This window comes from Pleurodeles waltl, chromosome 1_2 (assembly GCF_031143425.1).
Source record: "Pleurodeles waltl isolate 20211129_DDA chromosome 1_2, aPleWal1.hap1.20221129, whole genome shotgun sequence".
NCBI lineage: Eukaryota > Metazoa > Chordata > Amphibia > Caudata > Salamandridae > Pleurodeles > Pleurodeles waltl.
The window spans coordinates 599,541,181-599,561,008 of NC_090437.1; the positions used below are offsets into that span (position 1 = coordinate 599,541,181).

The 19,828-nt window shown below is 45.6% G+C and overlaps 1 protein-coding gene across 2 annotated transcripts in view; it reads left to right on the forward strand.

Moving 5' to 3' along the window:
• Window positions 1-19,828, forward strand: part of MFSD8 (major facilitator superfamily domain containing 8) — a 243,487-nt gene that overhangs the window by 170,567 nt on the left and 53,092 nt on the right. For both annotated transcript variants that reach the window (XM_069242303.1, XM_069242309.1), the window contains 2 exons: window positions 8,455-8,599; window positions 15,338-15,396. In XM_069242303.1, the coding sequence (XP_069098404.1) occupies window positions 8,455-8,599; window positions 15,338-15,396 (204 nt within the window). The remainder of the gene's footprint in view (window positions 1-8,454; window positions 8,600-15,337; window positions 15,397-19,828) is intronic.

The following is a 19,828-nucleotide window of genomic DNA, read 5'->3' on the forward strand; positions in this document are numbered from 1 at the left end:
TTTTTAAATATATATATATATGTACATAAAGGGATTTGTTTTGATATATATATATATATATATATATATATATATATATATATATATATATATATATATATATATATATATATATATATATATAGCTATGTAGAGAGACTGACTCTAATTCACTTCTCTTTTTTTTTATTTATTTTTTATACATGTGTGCTTTCACTGGGGCCGATCCTGACCCCATGGCAAAGTACACATGTATAAAAAAAATGCCCCCATAACATTTTCATTTTTTTTTTTTTTAAATATTCCCTGGGAAAAACTATTTTGGCAAAATTACCCCCAGGGGTCGACCCGTGTAGGAAGGGCCGAGCCCGCCATTTTGTTTTTTAAAAAAACAAAAAAACATTTGTTTCATAATCTGGGGGGTGCGATCGCTCCCCACAAGAACCCCAACGTATTTATTTTTCAATTTTGTGCCCCCATGGGGGAGGGCCGGCCCACTTACACAGGGGCCGACCTCCCAAACAAGATCCCTGGTGCCTAGGGGCATTTCCTGGCCATGGATCGCAACTGTGCTGCGATCCATGGCCAGGAAACTGTGACAGAAAGGCATCGATGGAAAGGGGAGACTCTCCCCTTTCCATCGATGCCTCCCTTGCATCCGGGGAGGCCGTTTTGGCCTTTTTTCCCCCACTGGAGTGGGGAGAGGATGCTCACCTGCTCCTTGATCCTCCGGTGGGGGAAAAAATGTGACATCAGTGCGCCTCATGGCACGCTGACGGCACAGAGGGGCAGGTGGGGGGGCAGTGGGACACGCAGAAGTTGTTCATTGTGGTAATGCATGCATGGAAGTCATGAGCCACATAAAACATTCACGCTAGAGTAGTATGAGGTCAAGGTAACAAAGGATACATTGGAAGCATAAATTATTTGTTAAATTCTCAAGTCACAATGAACATTAGTTACTTCCATAATGGGGGTCAAACATGGTATAAATCGACAAAGAACATTTCCCATATTGGGGCCTACTGTACAAATGTATAACTGGTAGTGCTAGATTGACACAGATACTTAAGGTTGAGTCACTATATCAGAATAATAGTCTCTTTAGGCTCAAAAGCAAGGATGGATGCTACAGCTAGGAGCCCCGCATTTCCCGGCGTCGTGGACGCAGTTGTGAGAGCCATTGTCTTTGATGTGTTCTAGTATTGGAGCTTGTGGACGCCCCCTCTGCGTGTCCTTCAGAGTGTTCTGATTTGGAGAAGGTCACCCTGAGCAGAGCTGCTGCTTCCCGAAGATTGATGAAGTGATACTCTTTATTTTGATAGCGCAAGGCCAAGGCAAAAGGGTAGGTCCATGGGTGTTTGATGTTGTTATGACGCAGTTTATCTGTGACTAGCTTGAATTATTGTTGCTAAGCTAAAGTTGCTGGGGCAATGTCCTGGAACACTGGGCACGATATCCCTTGAAAGGTTACATCCTCAGCTTTCCTCACCACCTGCAGAATTGTATCCTTTACCTTGAAACAGTGCAGTTTCGCTAAAACATCGCTGGGTGCTTCCCCTTACTACGGATCAGTGGAGCCACTCTGTGGGCTCTGTCTAGTTTGACTTTGGGGCCACTCTCCTCCAGGAGCTCTGTAGACAGACCCAACATAATGGCCTCCAAGTCCGAAACCTCCTCCCTTCTTCTCTAGACTTCGCAGCTAAATGTTGCCACTCTGTGGGCGGTTATCTAAGTCCTTGCATTTCAGAGGTGTGGTTTGAAGGTGCTCTTTAAGGTAATTGGAGGTGCTCTCCAGGCAGTCCACTCACGGTGCTAGGGTTTGGCAGGTATTATTATATATTGTTACTGCTGCCCTTCTATTAAATTCATTGGTCGTGTCCTACTATTATGGTGAGTGTGTGGCCACATTTGGTTGAAATACCTCCACCTTTATATAGTAATTAGTCATAACTTTTTTCTCTCACATTTTACAGGTAGCAGTGCTTTTTGAACTTTTTACTGCTCAATGTTAGTCTGTATTAGTTTATTTTCTCTTACATGTTCAGATATATACTCTCTTTTTCATTAGATCTTAAAACATGATTTCACATATGTTGGTGTGCACAACGTGGGCATTGTGGTTTTTATGGGGTTTTTTCCACTTATTTTTGGTGCCACTTTTTACACTTTTATTTTAGTGATTTTTTCCATTTAAATTAACTAATTTAATTACTTTTCTTTATCTTTTTCTCTTCTTTTTTGTCCTCCCTTTTACCCTCCCTTTTTTCCTCCATTTTTTCTCCCTCCTTTTTCCCTCCCTTTATTTATTTTGTATAGTGCCCTCAGGCTTATTTTCATTTTAGTCCTGATGATGATCCTAGTATTGCTAAAGGATCGAAATGTTGTCGATTTTGACACCTTGACCCCATGTGAATTGCTCATTACATGTATAAGGGCTATGATGTGTCTTTATTGAATTGTGACTTATCAGATGTATTTATTTTTGTCACAAATGTGCCTGAGCCTGTTCTTATTGAACATGTTTTCCCACTTACATTCCCTTGTGTAGTTTGATTGCAAATAAAATATATCTTGTGTTGATTGGACAGTGCATATGGGTATGATTGTTCTTCCATGTGCTTATATATTTTGTTTTCATCTTTTAATTGGGGACCATTATTTCTTTAATAAGGGTTTGGCAGGTAGCATCAAAGTCAAGTGTCTGTGCCCCGATGCACCTGGTCAGTGCACTGCTCTGCCACCTGTGGCTCCACCTTGCAAGTAGAGCCCCTTCCCTGGGTCCTCGCAACTCCTGACCCCTGTATCTCATCCCTGGTGTCTAGTGGGAGAGCTCTACTTTCCTACTAGGCTACCTTCTGCCTCTCTCCTCCTTTTCTCCTCCTTTCTCTGCTTTGCTCTCTGCTCTGTTTCTCTTCTGTCCCTTGTGCTCCTTTTGCTTCCCTACTCTCTTCCTCGTTTTTGTCTCACTCCGCTCTCTCTCTCTCACTTTCGCTCTGTCCCCTCTCTCTCTCCTCAGCGCTGCTGTCCCTGTGGCCCACCCCCTTTTTTGCAACCCGCCCCCTTTATCGCGCCGTTTATCGCCCCGTTTTTTGCCCCCGCTCCTACCTCCCAGCTGTCCTCTCCTCCCCCGCACCTCCCTACTTAATGGCGGCTGCTGCTTGGTAGGCTGAACAATACCACTGACCTGGTCAGTGCACTGCTCTGCCTCCTGTGGCTCCACCTTGCAAGAAGAGCCCTTTCCCTGGCTCCTCTGAACTCCTGACCCCTGTCAGGAGTTCGAGGCCCTCCTCCACCCACAGGCTTCTGCCTGCACCTCATCCATGGTGTCTAGTGGGAGAGCTCTGCTTTTCTACTAGGCTACCTTCTGCCTCTTTCCTCCTTTTCTCCTCCTTTCTCTGCTTTGCTCTCTGCTCTGCTTCTCTTCTGTCCCCTTGTGCTACGTTTGCTTCCCTACTCTCTTCCTCATTTTTCTCTCACTCCGCTCTCTCACTTTCACTTTCGCTCTACCCCCCCACCCCGGCCGCTGCTGCCCCCGTGGCCCGACCCTTTTTGCGGCCTGCCCCCTTTTTTGCGATGTTTTTGCCCCACCTCCCAGCTGTCCTCTCCTCCCCCCACCTCCCTACTTAATGGCGGATGCTGTGCAGCTGTGCCGCTGGAGCAAGGCAAGCCTGTCAGCTCCCATCCGCGCCTTGACCACACCCAGCGCCAGAACCTCTTGCTCCCGTCCCCCCACCACCAGCACGCACGTCTTCACTACGACACCGCCACCCTCCGCACCCTCAACAAGGGCTGCTCTCCCGCCTGCCTTCAAGCCTTCCACCTGCGGACCCTTCTTCTGCCGGAACTGCACCTTCACCAGCCTCCATGCCAACGACCCACCCACCAAGGCAGGACACAACCATCTCAGATGTATCCTATTCAACACCCGCTCCGTCCACAAGCACGCAGTAGAGCTACGGAATCTACTCGACTCAGCCTTCCCAGATGTCGCCTTTCTGACCGAGACCTGGATGAACCCCTCCTCAGCGCCTGACATCGCCATAGCCATCCCGGACGGCTACAAGATCACCTGCAGAGACCGCTCCAACAAACAAGGAGGAGGCATTGGCATCGTCCACAAGAACACCCTCAGGATCACGACCAACACCAAAGACACCCTGAGCACCGCCGAACACCTGCACTTCCAGATCCACACTGACCCAAACACCACCCTCCGAGGGACCCTCATCTACAGGCCCCCCGGCACCCGATAGCAGTTCAGTGACTCCATCACTGACATCGTCAGCACGCACGCTCTTGCATCCACTGACTACATACTCCTTGGGGACTTAAACTTCCACCTCAAGAACACCAATGACAAAAACACCGCCACCCTGCTCTCCAACCTCGGCCTCAAACAGCTCGTAACAACACCGACCCACTCCACAGGACACCCACTCAAACCTGTTTTCTCCACCAGCAATCACGTCTCCTTCAGCCACACCACTGAACTCCACTTGACAGACCAGCGCTGCATCCACTTCTCCTTCAAGAAACCAACAACACACCACCACCCACAACGGATTCCCCACCGTAGTTGGAACAAGGTCACCGAAGACCAACTTATTGCGACCCTCTCCTGGAACCCACCCATCGACACCACCGACATGGATGCAGCTGCCCGCAACTTCAGCCAATGGGTCGAAACCTGTGCCAATACTCTCGCCCCTATCAAGAATCCCTCCAACAGACACAACAATAGAAAGGCCATCTAGTTTACTGCCGACCTCCACGAATCTAAACAAACCTGCTGAAGACTCGAAAGAAAGTGGCACCAAGATCAGACTCTGTACAACTACACAGCCTTTAAAAACGCCATCCGCAGACACCACCAACTCATCCGAGCCACCAAGAGAACCACCTTCAAAGACTGAATCAAAGCACACCGCCACTAGGAGCTCTTCAACGTCGTGAAGGAACTCTCCAACCCCAGCTCCAATGCCAGCGCCATCCCTCCATCCCAAGACCTCTGCGACTCCCTAGCTTCCTACTTCCACCGCAAGATTGCAGACATCCACGACAGCTTTAGCACCCAGACCACCCCCCACCCCCCTGGCAACCACCAACACCACAGATTCACCTCCGACCAACCTCCTGCTCTCCTGGACCCCCGTCAGCGACAACGACACCATCGAAATTATGAACACCATCCACTCTGGCTCTCCATCTGACCCCTGCCTTTACGTCATCCTCAACAAAGCAAGCTCCGTCATCGCACCCCAACTACAGAAGATCATCAACAGCTCCTTTGAGTCCGCCACCTTCCCGGAGAGCTGGTAACACGCTGAGATCAACGCCCTCCTCACAAAATCCAAGGGGGACCCAAAGGACCTTAAGAACTTCCGGCCTATCTCCCTTCTCCCCTTCCCGGCAAAAGTCATTGAGAGGGCTGTCAACAGACAACTAACCCGCTTCCTCGAGGAGAACTGCATCCTGGACCCTTCCCACTCCAAATTCCGCAGCAACCACAGTACCGAAACCGCCCTCATCGCCGCCAGAGACAACATCAGAACCATACTGGACAACTTCGAAACCGCAGCCTTCATCCTCCTGGACCTCTTGGCTGCATTCGACACCATCTGCCACCATTCCCACGCTCACACCTCAGTAATGCAGGAATCCGCGACAGAGCCCTGGACTGGGTTACCTCCTATCTCACTGGCAGAACCCAGAGAGTCCGCCTCCCCCCATTTCTCTCGGAGGCCACCAAAATCATCTGCGGCGTACCTCAGCGTTTGTCCCTTAGCCCGACCCTCTTCAACGTCTACATGGCCCTGCTCACTAACATCGCCCGATCCCACAACCTCAACATCATCTCATACGCTGACGACACTCAGCTGATACTCTCCCTCACCAAGGACTCCGCCAAGACCTACATCCACGAAGGAATGAAGGCCATCGCCGAATGGATGAAGAACAGCTGCCTCAAACTCAATTCCGACAAGACGGAAGTCCTCATCTTCGGCTCCACCCCCTCGCATGGGATAACTCCTGGTGGCTTGCCACTCTTGGAGCCGCTCCGACTCTCACCAACCACGCATGTAACCTAGGATTTATTGTAGACTCCTCATTATCCATGACCCAGCAAGTCAATGCCGTCTCCTCCTCCTGCTTCAACACCTTCGCATGCTCCGAAAGATCTACAAATGGATACCCACCGAAACCAGAAGAACAGTCACCCAAGCCCTCGTGAGCAGCAAACTGGACTACGGCCATGCCCTCTACGCAGGAACCACGGCCAAACTCCAGAGGAGGCTGCAACGCATCTAGCACGCCTCGGCACGCCTCATCCTGGACATCCCCCGCCACTGCCACATAACAGACCACCTGAGAAACGTGCACTGGCTCCCAGTCAACAAGAGAATCACCTTCAAACTCCTCATCCACGCTCACATTGCACTGCACAACACCGGACCAGAATTCTTCAACAGACAGCTGCCCCACCTGCGCCAGACCAAAGACCTCCTTACCTTCAGGAAACTCCTCAAGACCTGGCTGTTTGAGCAGTAGCAGCACCTCCTGCTTTATCCCCCCCTCCTCAGCACCTTGAGACCCTCACGAGTGAGTAGTGCGCTTTACAAATTCCTGATTGAATGATTGAATGCAGTCCACGTCTTGTTGTAGAGTGATGAGTTTGGAGGTGAGGTCTCACCGGAGAGTCTCCAGAGAGGTAGCAGGGTCGTCCTTCAGTTCATCAAACAACTTTTTCTTGAAGTCCTGTGAGGAAGATAGGAGATCCCCCTTAGTTAATGCTATTTCACCTTCTGTGGATGCAGGTGGGTGCCTCAGTTGGTTGAAATGAGCTCAACACTGTTTTTTTGAGGTAAATATAAGGTTGGTGAGGTGGCACCCCAAGGCACTCTCGGGTGTGTCGTAGGGAGCTAAATGGTGGTCTGGGGTCCTCTTAGGTGTCTCTTTGTCCTCTTCTTGGTGGCGAGGGTGTGTTTATTTGAGTATTGCATGATCTGTTTACCCCCTTGTGGTGGTCACGTATGGCAGAAGGCGCCAAGTACCAGTGTTAGAGGGGGGTGTAGTGTCCATGTACTCTGATGATGGAGAGGCTGCACCACCAGGATGAGAGGGTGGGCAGCTTATGGGCCTGCGTTGACTTGCCGGGCCTCTTAATAGCACAGAAAACGTGCTGGGCAGGTGTCACTGTCGGCTGGTTAGAAGAACACAGGAGAAAAAGGCAAGCTTGGCTATGACATGGCAGGCCTGACTTTTACTTTAAGATCCCCAAGAGCGCTGGCAAGGGGACCTTTGATGCATGCTTTGTATCTCATGGGGTATCTTCCACCACACCACCAGGTATGGCTTGTGGGCACTGCAGGCCGCAGAGCACGAGGGGAGCTTTGGGGCCCTAATGTAGTTGGGGAGACAAAGTCACAGGGCAGCTAGTCGCAGGAGAATCACCCGCCAGTTGATGTGGAGAGCCCCCGAAGGTGGTATCCATGCTGACTTCATCCCTCTCATTTGAGTACCGAGGTAGTCTTTAGGTGACAGGGGGTGCAGTGCCCGCTTGCAGATCATGCCTCTAGGCCTTCAGTTCCACATTAGTAGAGTTGGGCACTGCCGTGGTGGAGCACCACATTGCACGTCCCCCATTTTGTGAGCCAACAGCAGAGCCTTCCCCAGAAGCACAACGCCTTCATGGGGGTCAACGCGGCACCCTTCAGTGCCTGACAGCCCTAGCCTCTGCGTCTTCAGCCAGGTGAAGACGTGCAGGTCCCCGGTGTCTTTTTGCCCCCCTAAGGGAATGCATGGCGACCTTTGTGCTCTGTGGGCACCCTGCTGCGTGTCGCTGTGTTGGGGTCAAATTGGGGGGCTGCTAGGTGAAGATAGTGGTATGCTGCCTACATTAATGTTCTGTTACCTCCCCCATTTCCCATGCCTCGAGCGGAATATTGTTCGACGTTGCCCTTTGATTTGGCAGGCCGCCGCGCTCCACTCGGGACCCGCAGCAATCAGCAGCCCTGTTGTAGTCCCTCATTAGTTCTTCTAGGGTTAATTTGCAGCCCCCTCAACACCTCTGACCCCCCCCACCACCTTTTCTCAGCATCCTCTGCGTCAAGTTAGGGCTATAGTGGTCATTGGGAAGTGCTCGTTACCTTGATTTTCCAAGCAAATGTAGTGGAGGTCGTACAGATCACGTCCGTGTGGCCATGATGGTTGGCCACACCCCCCATCTTGGATGGATTTAACGTGTGCTGACACTTATTTTGTTATCATTTGTAATGCCATGATGGTATTGATGTTTTTTGTTTTTTATTATCTTTCATGTTTTTTTTGTTTTTAGCCCCGTAAATATTCAGAGAGTACTGTTGACACCAACTGGTTGGGCTTCAATCAAGTGTTGTTTTTTTAAGCTTGTTTTATTTGAATCAATACAAAATAAGTTTCGTGTGGACTGCTTTGCTCTTTTGTTTCCACCAGCTTTCCAGACTGCGTTGACACTAATTGGGGAGAAAGGAGTGACTGTGGCAGGTATCGACCTCCAGGTGAACATGTACACTGCACCTGCCCTGCTTGGGGCTCTCCTTGGAACTGTCAATGTTATCTTACTCTTCGCTATATTCAGGTAATTATTTAGGAACAAACAAAGTATGCTGTTGCACCATTTTGAAGGATGAATAGAGCAGAAGGACCCCTTTCTGGAGTTTGCTTGCTCTATACAGGGGAACAGTTTGGGATTTATCCGTTGACGTAAGCAGCATCAATAACATTTGACCAAAGTGTTGTTCATTAAGACAATCAAACTGCATAGGACAGTTAAAAGAAGGCGTAATATACATATACTAGTATGGTTGAGTATTGTGTTAGGGATGCTGTTGCATGAAAGAAAAATTGCATAGACAAAGAGAAGTCAACATAGAGAACAATCTAAAGGATGCAACAGATATGGTGGTACAGGAGGCAGTTTTTCCTCTCCATATTTGTCTTATTTATATCTTAACATATTTACATTGGTTGTGTGGTAGTGTGCTATAATTATTACTCATTCCGTTGAGCAGCGGAAAGTGATGTTTTAAGGTTGAACTGCATTAGTGAGGATCTCACTCATCTTAGCAGTAGACGCGGCTTTCAGCGGAAGGTCTTAGGAGACAGAAAGACTAGAATCAGCAAGCAGCAAATAGCGATTTGGGTGATGCAGATTAGCAAATGCTAGGTTACGGGTAGGGTTCTGGAAGGATAGGATATCAGGTTATAGTTTGGGCAGTCCTATGGGTAGCTTTGAAAACAAGTGTTAGAAATGTGTAATTGCCTGATGAGGTGTGACTTAGGTGGAATGTATAAGGCTTTAATGGCTAAGTGTAATACCTTATCCAGAGGAGAGAATGAATAGACTGAAGTGCCTGCTAGTAGGCTTGTTAAAATAGTCGTTTATGGTGTACATATATGCTGAAAAACTAGTACTCTCTTGTGAGTATTGAGTTCTAGTGAATTGTTCAGTGTGTCAGCTGCAAAAAAAGGGATACACAGATAAATCTTTCATGTATTTAAGACCTGATATCTTGCTCTGGTGCTCTGAAGATTCCATCCTCTTAGTGAGATTGAAAATGATGCCAAGGTTTTCTTTCTGAGCAAGCATTACATCTGTATTGCAACACAGTGGTGGGCCTAGTCTTCAATTCTGTATTGAAGCAATTTTATAAAGGCATTTAAAGGGTGTCCAAGAGTGTAATCCAGTTATAACTATCATGCATTTTATAGTCATCTTGTATCATCCATGCTCAAGGGATGCTTTTTTAAACACAAACTGTAAGAACTAAATAATCTAATATTATTTTTACTAACCAGAATGTTCCCAATTGGTCCTACTGCTTTTCCCACAAGGCAAGGCACTATGGTACATCTTCCAAGATGAAGTACCACAGCAGCCTTCTACTTGATAGATATGAGCATTGCCATAATACAGTTCAAACTTCTAATTTTACAATGTTATTTCATAAACCTTTCCACTGGATGCCTCTTTATAATATAATACCATGCATTCTCAACTACCGTTCCTTTAAAAGTTTATTCTTAAAACTGTTGCTGAAAATAGATTATTAAAACGATTGACAGGTGCAGGTAAGGAAGGAAAACAAAGTACCTCTGCCTTAGTTAAATTCAGAATGATTGAGCAATGGGCTATACATTATCTAATGACAATGAGAAAGAGCAATATAACAGAAAAAAGGAGTGTCTCCAGTACCTAGCTTTGGTGATTGCAACTGGTAAAAGCGAAGGGGGAGATTGTTTGGATTGGATTGTTGGATTAAGAAGGTATTGTTTGTTGTTGCTATTGGAAATCACCAGAAAATCTAACTAGTTCATTAGAGGGGTTAATGAAGTGGGGCGGGCAGCAGTGTTAGTCTAGACAAGATCCAGCCCAGAAGTGGAATAATGGCTCAAATGTGCTTATTGTGAGCAGAGATGATTGATTACAAGTGTATGAGATGGCTTTTTCTGGGATATGGAGTGCTTAGAAGCCAGACTGAAGGGACTGAACAAATTGGTAAAGGTAAGAAGTATTGTGAGGTTGTGTAAGGTGATTGCATCAAAAAGGGGTTATGCAGTGTGAATAGTACCTTGAAGGTGAGAGCAGTTTGATAGTCTGAAGAGTGAGAGGATCAGGTGGCACACATGAAGGATTAGCAGATTTTAGTATTTTGGTAATTTTATTGGGTCATGTGATGTTAATATTGGCAATTCTAGACAAGTGAGGTTGTAGGGCTATGGGAACGTAAGAGGGGAGCAGTGGAGACTTGGGTAATGTAGATGAGAAAAAGGCTGCAGAATCTGTTGAAGGTTGACGGTATTTGTGTGTTGTGAGTGGTGCAGAGGCTGAAGAGAATAGGTTGTTACCTGTGCATGCACATCATTGTGGATGAGGTTTGAATGCAGTGCTGAGGGTTTTGAAAGGAGACTGATTTGGCATTACGGAGTGCCATTGATTGTACTTCTAGAGTTTGTATAATAGTAGATTTTCATTGGTCTTATTTTTACCTCATTTGTTAAGTGAGCATGCTGTAGCTTTCTCAGTGTATGTGGGGTGTGATACAGCGTTGTGAGTCTGCCTTTGCCCCTGAGACCTACATCTCCAAGCCAGGCCCCCAAAAAGACCCATGCTGAGGTAAAGCAGCTCTCCAGAGTAAGTCTGGCTTTGAGGTCCAAGCAAAGGTGCTGAGAAAGGACAGCCTTCATGCTCCAGTTAGCACCAACACAAACCTTTAGAGCAGAGTGAGCCTTCAGCCAAGGACATCAGTACCTGACCCCAGCACCCATCGAGCCCAAGCTCCATCAACCCATTCACAAGCAGGCACCAAAGACTCCATTGGCACTGGTGCAAAAAATTCCTAAGGACGCCAAACCCTTAGTCAGTACTAAAACACACTTAAAAGCCAAAGGCGAAAGACAAGCTGTCAGATCCTACAGAGGACACTGAAGCACCTATCCTTGAAAGAGTCCAACAGGAACTGAATGCTAAACATAAACATCTTGCCTGTTCCATTTGGTAACAGGCAAAATCTCAGCAAAGACACCATCTTAACAGCCGCTAGACCCACTTCCATGTAAGAGGAGACGAGTCATTGAAGGGAGCCTTCCTCCAGGCCACCATCTACAGAACCAGCACCAAAGTGGCATAAGGAAAGAGCTACAAGCACATTTCCCTCGCCACAAATTCTGACTGCACAGTCCAGCTTCCACCCCCAGCTCCTCCATCACCACCACTGCCATACACATGTCCTCCGCAGCCTCTACCAGACTTTCCACCTGGGTCCCCAGTTCCTTACTCAGACCCAGGTAGCCTCCATGGTCCTTCTAAACCCTATGGCAGCCTTCAGGACACGGACCCATAGATGATCCATGGAATAATTATGATGTTGATTCCCCCACAAGTTTTATATACAAAGGAAGAGGATGATTTCCTTCTTGAAAAGGCTCTCTAAGGTTGACTGTAGCTTGCAGTTCCTTTCTATCAATCAATCTATCAGTTTTTATAAAGTGCAACTACTCACCCGTGAGGGTCTTGAGGTGTCCCTATGGTAAAGAGTATGTTAAAGTCTGTTCCTGATAATTTTAAGGAGACTGTCAAAGTGACAGTTGTAACTCCCATGGTAGAGGAAACATTCAAAGCCTCTCCTAATGACCCAGTGCATATTGGGGGCAGGTTACACCTAACACACCAGTTGGCCACACATCCAGCAAGTGCGCTTTTGCACAAGGCACTGGAGATGCTCCTGCACCAGACAAGGACAGTGAAAAGATCGATGCTGCGGGTAAAAGGGTGGCTGTTGGAGTGGCAGTTCATTGGAGAATAGCTAATTCTGTGCCACTCCTTTCACATTACAACAGCGCTTGACTGGGTGCATCCTATTGGGCTTCAGTTTGATGAGATTCTTGAAAAGATGGAGAAGGATACAGAGACAGCCAAAACAATGGTAGCATTTCATGCCACTACATTTCGAAAACACCAGCCCAGAGGATGAGTGAAGACAGCCTCGAACGAGCATCCGCACCCTTATCAGATGCAATAGCAGTCCTTTCACCAGCAAGCTGGAAGAGGCTGCAGTCGGAGTCACTTACGGAGGTAACAATATGGGTAAGGATAAAAGTAGCTTCAGCAAAGGGGCTGCACTCACCAGCCAATGACTTGCCACCCCACTCCCTGATCACACGTCACCTTTTGGGGGCAGGTTGTGCAATCTCCTTTCTCGCTGGGAGGAGATTACATCTGAAAAGTGAGTCTTAGCCTTATTCAATTCAGCTCTTTCCTAGAACTACAATGTCTCCCAATATCCCACCTCTCTACCATTCTCTAATTACAGATCATATCTCAGTCTTCAAGATGAGGTGCTCACCCTCCTGCAGAAGGATGCTATAGAAAAGGTGCCTCTGCAACAAGGTTTTGTTATTTCCTGAAAGGATTGCTTCCTCGAGCCTATCCTCATCCTCAGGCCTCTGAACCATTCCTTCCTATCAGAACATTTTTGCATGTCAACCATGCAGGATGTTATCCCCCTCCTACAGTAGAGAGATTATATAACTCTACTTGATCTCAAGGTCACCCATTTCCACATACCCATCCCTCATGCTCAGTGACGGTACCTTAACTTTCTGGTAAGTGTCCAACACTACCAATTTATAGTTCTTGCTTTCTGAGTTACACAGCTCTAAGGGTGTTCACAAAGTGCCTAGCAGTGGTGACTGCGCATGTGTGAAGGAAGGACAGTCACATATTTCTGTACCTCGATGATTGGCTGATCAAGAGCAGCAACAAGCTGTAGTGTGTAGCTCACACTTAAACAGTGAGGTCCCTGGTGCATAGCCTGGATTTCACCATAAACATTACCAAGTCCAGCCTACAACTTCTCCAGATCCAACCCTTCCTAGGGTCAGTTTTAAATGCAGCTATGGGCATGGCGTATCTCAATCTTGCAGCTGCTAGCTCTTTGTTAGCCCAGTTGTCTTTTAACAGTGAGAACTGTCATGCTTCTTCTAGCAATGATGATATCCGGCATTTCCATGGTATCATGAATAAGGCTTCATGTGTGTCCCCTGGAGGAGTGTTTTGTGATTCAGTACTGGATCAGGCCAAGACTTACTGCTGTCTGCAGTGATGGATAGTAACATTTTGTTGCACGGCAGGACTTTTACAGGCTCAGTGGTGGAGGTGGCCATCACCACAGATGTCTCTCTCATTTGTTGAGGTGTGCACCTCAAAAACATGACTGTCTAGGGGATGTGGCCATCTCAACACCAGGGTCACCACATCAACTACCTAGAGATATTAGGTTAGCTCTAAAAGCATTCTTACAACTCATCTCTCACAAGGTGGACCTTATCAGGACAGTCAGAATGACCTCCATGTACAGCATTTACTATTTACTGAAGCAGGCTGGAATACAATCTCTTCTGCTCTCTATTAGCTCGGGAGCCTTGGCATTGGGCAACTCTCTACGATATTTACCTCCTGGCGAACGATCTCCTACGGGTTGATAACAACTCTACAGATCTGCTCAGCAGGACGAATCAGTAGGTCTGCAAATGGGAAATAAAACCAGAGTCTTACAGAGATACTTCCAGAAGTGAGGCACTTCACACACAGATCTCTGCACCATCCCAAAAAATCCAGAATACTAGCACTTCTCCTCCAGGTTTCCATACCCGCAATCTATGGGCAATGCAGTATGGATGATTTGATCAAGGATGTTTGCCTGTGTGTTCCCTCCTCTCCCACTATTTCCATATCTAGTGAGAGAGCTCAGTCAAATATTACTAACCCTCATTCTAGTAGCAAGAACTTGTGCCAGATAATCATGGTACTCCACTCCCCTAGAGATGGCCCTCTGCCCTCACAAGATGAGACCCCACAGAAGCATTTGCTCCTAAGCTCCCTCAAAAACGATGACATTTAATGCTTTCCAATCGTTGTCTATCCAATGTAAACATTGAAAACGAAATAAAAAAAGATTATTGTTTTGAAATTCATGAAGCATATTGTTCAGCATTATTTTTCAAAATCTTCGTGAATACCCAGTTCAATCTTTGGGACAATTGTGGGGCAATTTGGGAATGCTTCCCTTGTGAGGGGTAGCACAACATTTGGTTATAGGCGCACCTAGGATCAGTAGGCGATACCCGATTGCACACAACTAAAGTTGATTACAGACTATACTATTGTACATCGGAGTGCTCTGGCCATTCTATTTTAAATCAACTTACGTCAACACCTGTCACCATTTTGCCTGTACTTCACGTGAAAGACTTATTTTTGGATCAATTATTTTCAATTTCAGTCATTGGTCTCCTTTCAGTTTGATTAACAACTACATATATCTATGCAGGTTTCATGAATATTCATTCATTTGAAATCAATGACACGCCTTGAATCAAAAGTAACATATTATGGTAGTTATATAAAAGTTCCACACGTTCTGTCTACTTTTCAGTCAGTAATGTAATACAATTTAAGGTTTCACTCTTCAGCTACTATGTTGCATGCCCTGTTTTTTCCACCACGTTGATGGCAAAAACGCAGCATTATGTTGTAACTGCTGTCAGTTTTCTTGAATTGTCGGTCCTTACAGTTTGTTAAATCTTCATTTATATGACTGTTATGTGTTCGAAGATTTCATTTTAAGAGGTAAAAGGAACTGTCTGTAAACTTTCTCTAGCACGGACGTGTCAATACATATATAATGGAACCACTTGTATTGGTGTATAGCAGTGTTAGAACATCTGTGAAGCATTCTAAAATATTTCCATCGTTCTTGTAGTGTTTATTTCGCTCAGGTATGAGAAATATAACTCGAGATGTCATGTTTTGTAGAGAGCATCATGTGGATGACCTGGGAAGACTATATAAGAGTATTAACTCCGAAGTGGAAGGTAACGTTATGTCCGCATATTACAGACTTAAAATCATTAGTATAGATTTTGCAGGCTTGTTATTTTTGTAATTTATTTTTCTTGCATTAAGAAATATTATAGAAGCTCATAACAAATGCATGGAACTGGAATAAGAGTATTTTATTACTAACGGAAACACCAGGAATGAAGGAATCCGTTCTTGTGTTATGCACAAAGAATTACATCACTGGGTTTTCATATTTGCACAAAGGAATTCTGAATTAGTGTGTTTTGTAATTGCTGACTGAACATATTGCTTTTATAGAATACAAATTTTATTAGCTGTACAAAAATACTATTTTCAAATGAAGAATTAAGCCTTGAAAATAATGAGGTGACAGGCTGGATAATGCCTGCAAACTGGGTTGGCCACTGATATGTTACTTGTAATTATGCACTGCATTATTCGCATGATGCCATAATAGCTAACATTGTGATGTGTTATCGCTTGCTTCTGTCAAGTGTCTTTCATGGGTCATTATATCACACAGTTTATTTATCATGCCTTTTTGGCCTTCTTTCTAGCTGACATATCATTATGAAAATCAACCAGAATTTTGCATCCTATAAATTTGCCATGTCACTGACCGCATGGTGTTTCAACTTTGCACCCAACTGAATACTGTTGTATCCTACAGTACTGACTACATAACACCAGAGTAAAGATGGGCCCTTTGATACTTTTGAACAAGGAAGAATTCCTCCATCCTACAAAGTTATTGATGAAGGATGTAGGATTGCCGCCCTGCATCCTGTAGCCCTAAAATGCTTTGTTATAACATAACAGTTTTCATTTGAATCACTGTTAGGCGAGGCAGAAGGAATGCTTCATAACTATAAATACTGCTAGAATTTCAGTCACCATGGAAGATACTCTCAATACTGCCTAGGTACATTTACAGACCTTTTCACCACTTTCAAGTTGCACGCTGCTCCCTTAAAATTGTTACACCATGATGCTATTCACTTCATTGATGATGGAAGAGAATTCGACCATTTAGCACCCATGCAAGGATCCTTCCACTAAATTTCAATAGAGACTCAGATACAAATCAGTATAGGCTTATTGACCTAAAAATCTCCAATAAACCTTCGCCCACCCTACCCACATTGAAATGAATGATAATGACAGGAGGATTTAATAAGCATTCCCAACGACTGTCCAACGTTTTGAAACTCTTTGGACATCACAGCTTTCAATCTCAACCCACGCTCTTATTCTTGCCCCTTATTGATATTGTTCTGAGGAAACTGAAACTACTCCTGATAACGAAGCAAATAAGTACATGCTGTGAATTGATGAAGAACGTCCTAAACTTGCCAAACACAAACTGGTAAACGTCCCACTGCACCTCAGAAAAATGGTGGACTCCTAGTTGTTCAACTCATTTCCGAATAACCTGTCCCTGTTGAGGTGTGCACTATTCTTTGTGGCTAAATCTCTATTTACTCATTTCTAGCCCTTTGGTAAAGCCTTGACGTACTGTATACCCCAGTCATCTGTAAGGTTTCTCCTATCCCATTTGTGAAACGTTTTATGTGACTAAATATATTGGAAGCCTGTTGCTCTGACCTATTATAAATGCTGTGTAACCCACTTGTTGTAAGGCTCATGTTACACCTACCTGTCCTAATAAATATATTAGACTTATTCAGTCAGATGTAGGTCTACAGATGTGTTGTATTGTAATATTCAATGTTTTAGTGCTACCTATGCACTGATCGAGAACTTTCATGACCACAGGCCAGACCCTTGGTGCTCAGCTCTGCTGTGCATCGCAGAAATCACTGTTTAGTGGGTAATGTCCTCATAGGAGCTCTAGGGGTTATTTTGAACCCAGTGGACACAAGGGTGGGTGTAGGGCCTGTCTAAAGGTCTAGGCCTTGCACCAACCCATCCCCCTCGCCCATGAACATGCAGTCTTTTATGTGTACATGGGGCATGCGCCTTGTTCCTTTTCTGAAAACCCAGTGCTCAACCCCCTTCACGATGCACCTTTGCTTTGTCAAGATGGATAATCTATACCATTATAAACCCTAAAAATTGAAACTTTGTTGAAGGAAAGTTACAGTCATGTACTCAGAAGACAAAACTCTATTACAAAATCAGAAATTCCATTAAAGTTCAGTTGAAGGGATGTTATGATTTAAAACCAGAACTCGGTAAAAATTTGCCATTCATAATGAGCAACTTGATCATAATTCTTCCCCCAATGTTCTGATCAAGACCTCGGACATAGGGCCTAATTACAAGTGTGGCGGTCCTGGGACCGACCGCCACATTAAGAGGTTGGCGGGAAGCCCCACCAACCTACAGTTGTCTCCGCCGGGATCCGAGATCCAGACAGGCTGACAGTGGCGCTGGTCGGAATCAGCCAGGGCGGCACTGACCTCAGTGCCGCCCTGCTTATTACAACCTTTTTCCCTGCCAGCCTTTTCATTGTGGAAACCGCCATGTAAAGGCTAGCAGACAACAGGTGCAGGGAGCCACAGAGGGGCCCCTGCACTGCACATGCCCATGGCATGGGCAGTGCTGAGGGCCCCCTGCCCAGCACCTTTGTAATGCGCATTGTCTGATGTGCAGACAGGTGCTGGTGCCCCCTGCTCGATTACGAGCCAGCGACAATGCTGCCGCCACTTTCCCACTGGGCTGACCAGCGGAAATCTTGATTTCTGCTGATTACCCCAGCGGGAAATCCTTAATGGGGCTGACGGAGAGGAAGCCAGCACGGTGGCAACCACACCTTCGGGAGTTTTGGCGGATAGGTGTTCCTGTCCACCAAACTCATAATCAGGCCCATAGTGTCACTGATATCGTCACAAATGACAATTGAATTTGTTGCTGTTGACATCCTATATCACATCTGCAGGAACTGCCGTGAGTGGAAGAGTGGCAAAATTATCTTTCCTGACTTGTGATCAGCAGCCGGCCACATGCATGTAGATCAGGTGCTCAGCATGGTAGTATGTTGGGAAGTAATATTTTTGAACCTTGACCTTCTTCAGGGGGCGCCAACAGGCAAAGGAGAATGTGCCATTACCAGGATTCTTCGTTAGAGACCGGAGTTGGGAGTACATTTAGTGCCACAAAAGGAGTGTTGGTGGTAGTGACAGGAACCACTTCTTCGCATTACCATTTTGAAGAGTGAAACTTGCACATAGAAACCTCCTCATTAGATGGTACTGCAGTAGCTGGGTCTGTAGATGTGGTAGGGACAGGTAAGGGTTTACAAATACAGATACATAAAACATGATTGCATTCTCCTTTCTGAAATGTGATAGGAAATGTGCAAGTATCACTAAATTGCTAAAGCAGAAGGTAACTCTCATTAATCCTATTAATGTGATAGTTAGATTTTACGTTTGCTAAAATAGTAGGTTGAGCATAATAGTGCCTGCTAAATAATACACAAAAGTGTGACAATAGAAACATTTTAGATGGTACAAAGTACAGTATAAGCAGAATATTCCTAAATTCTGAATTAAATTGAAACAAAACACATCAAGCTTATGATCCTTGACGTTTATTTTGAAAATAGAACGTGATGTACGTATATTGGATCCACTAAACGTGGTTTTAATTTCCCATTTTTAGTGAATTCAATGGTATTTTATGTATTATTAGGCAAATTTGTAAAATACAGAATTGTAGTAGGTCTTAATTTGACTTTTATCATGAATATTTATGAAGTAGGTACCAAACTTTGACACTCTACTATCCACTACTTAAAATACAGCCTGTTTTTCTTAAAGAAAAGCGAGATGCGTTAAAATGATATAGAAAAAAGAAAAGTTTTACAAACTTTTAAAAATTTGCAGTGGTTCACAAGACCACTCTCATCTCACAATCGGACGCAGCTGTCATGGACTAGTCTGAAACTTGGGTGCTGTGCAAGTGCCCTATGAGTCTTAGCCTGCATCTGGTTGGAAGCAAGTACAGGGCGAGACAGTTGCGGCATGACCCCGACTGATGTGCACAGTCCTGCAGTCGCAACCTGCCTGGGCCAATACACACGGCAAGCAGTTTGCAGCTGTGACCTGGTCCAATAAATGCAACACACAGTTTGCATCTCCTACGTGGGGCCGATGCACATGGCAGAAAGTTGTAGGCCAGGCTGGATCTCTACACACAGAAATGTAGATAAAGCCCTCAACCTGGGGTGATACACATGGCAAGGTAGATGCAGCCTTCCGCAGGCTACAGCTGTCTTTTTTGGGTCTCTCAAAGAACTGCAGAGAGAGAGACCAGGAAACTCTCTGCAGCATGGGTCACTCCTGTCTTTGCTGTGTCAGGCAGTCTGCTCTGTCTGGGTGTTCCTTGGGACATGAACATGCTTGGCGTCTCTTTGTGGATAGTATCTCTCCCTGCGAATGGTGGGGGATATCATACCTATCCCTCCTCTTTTACAGA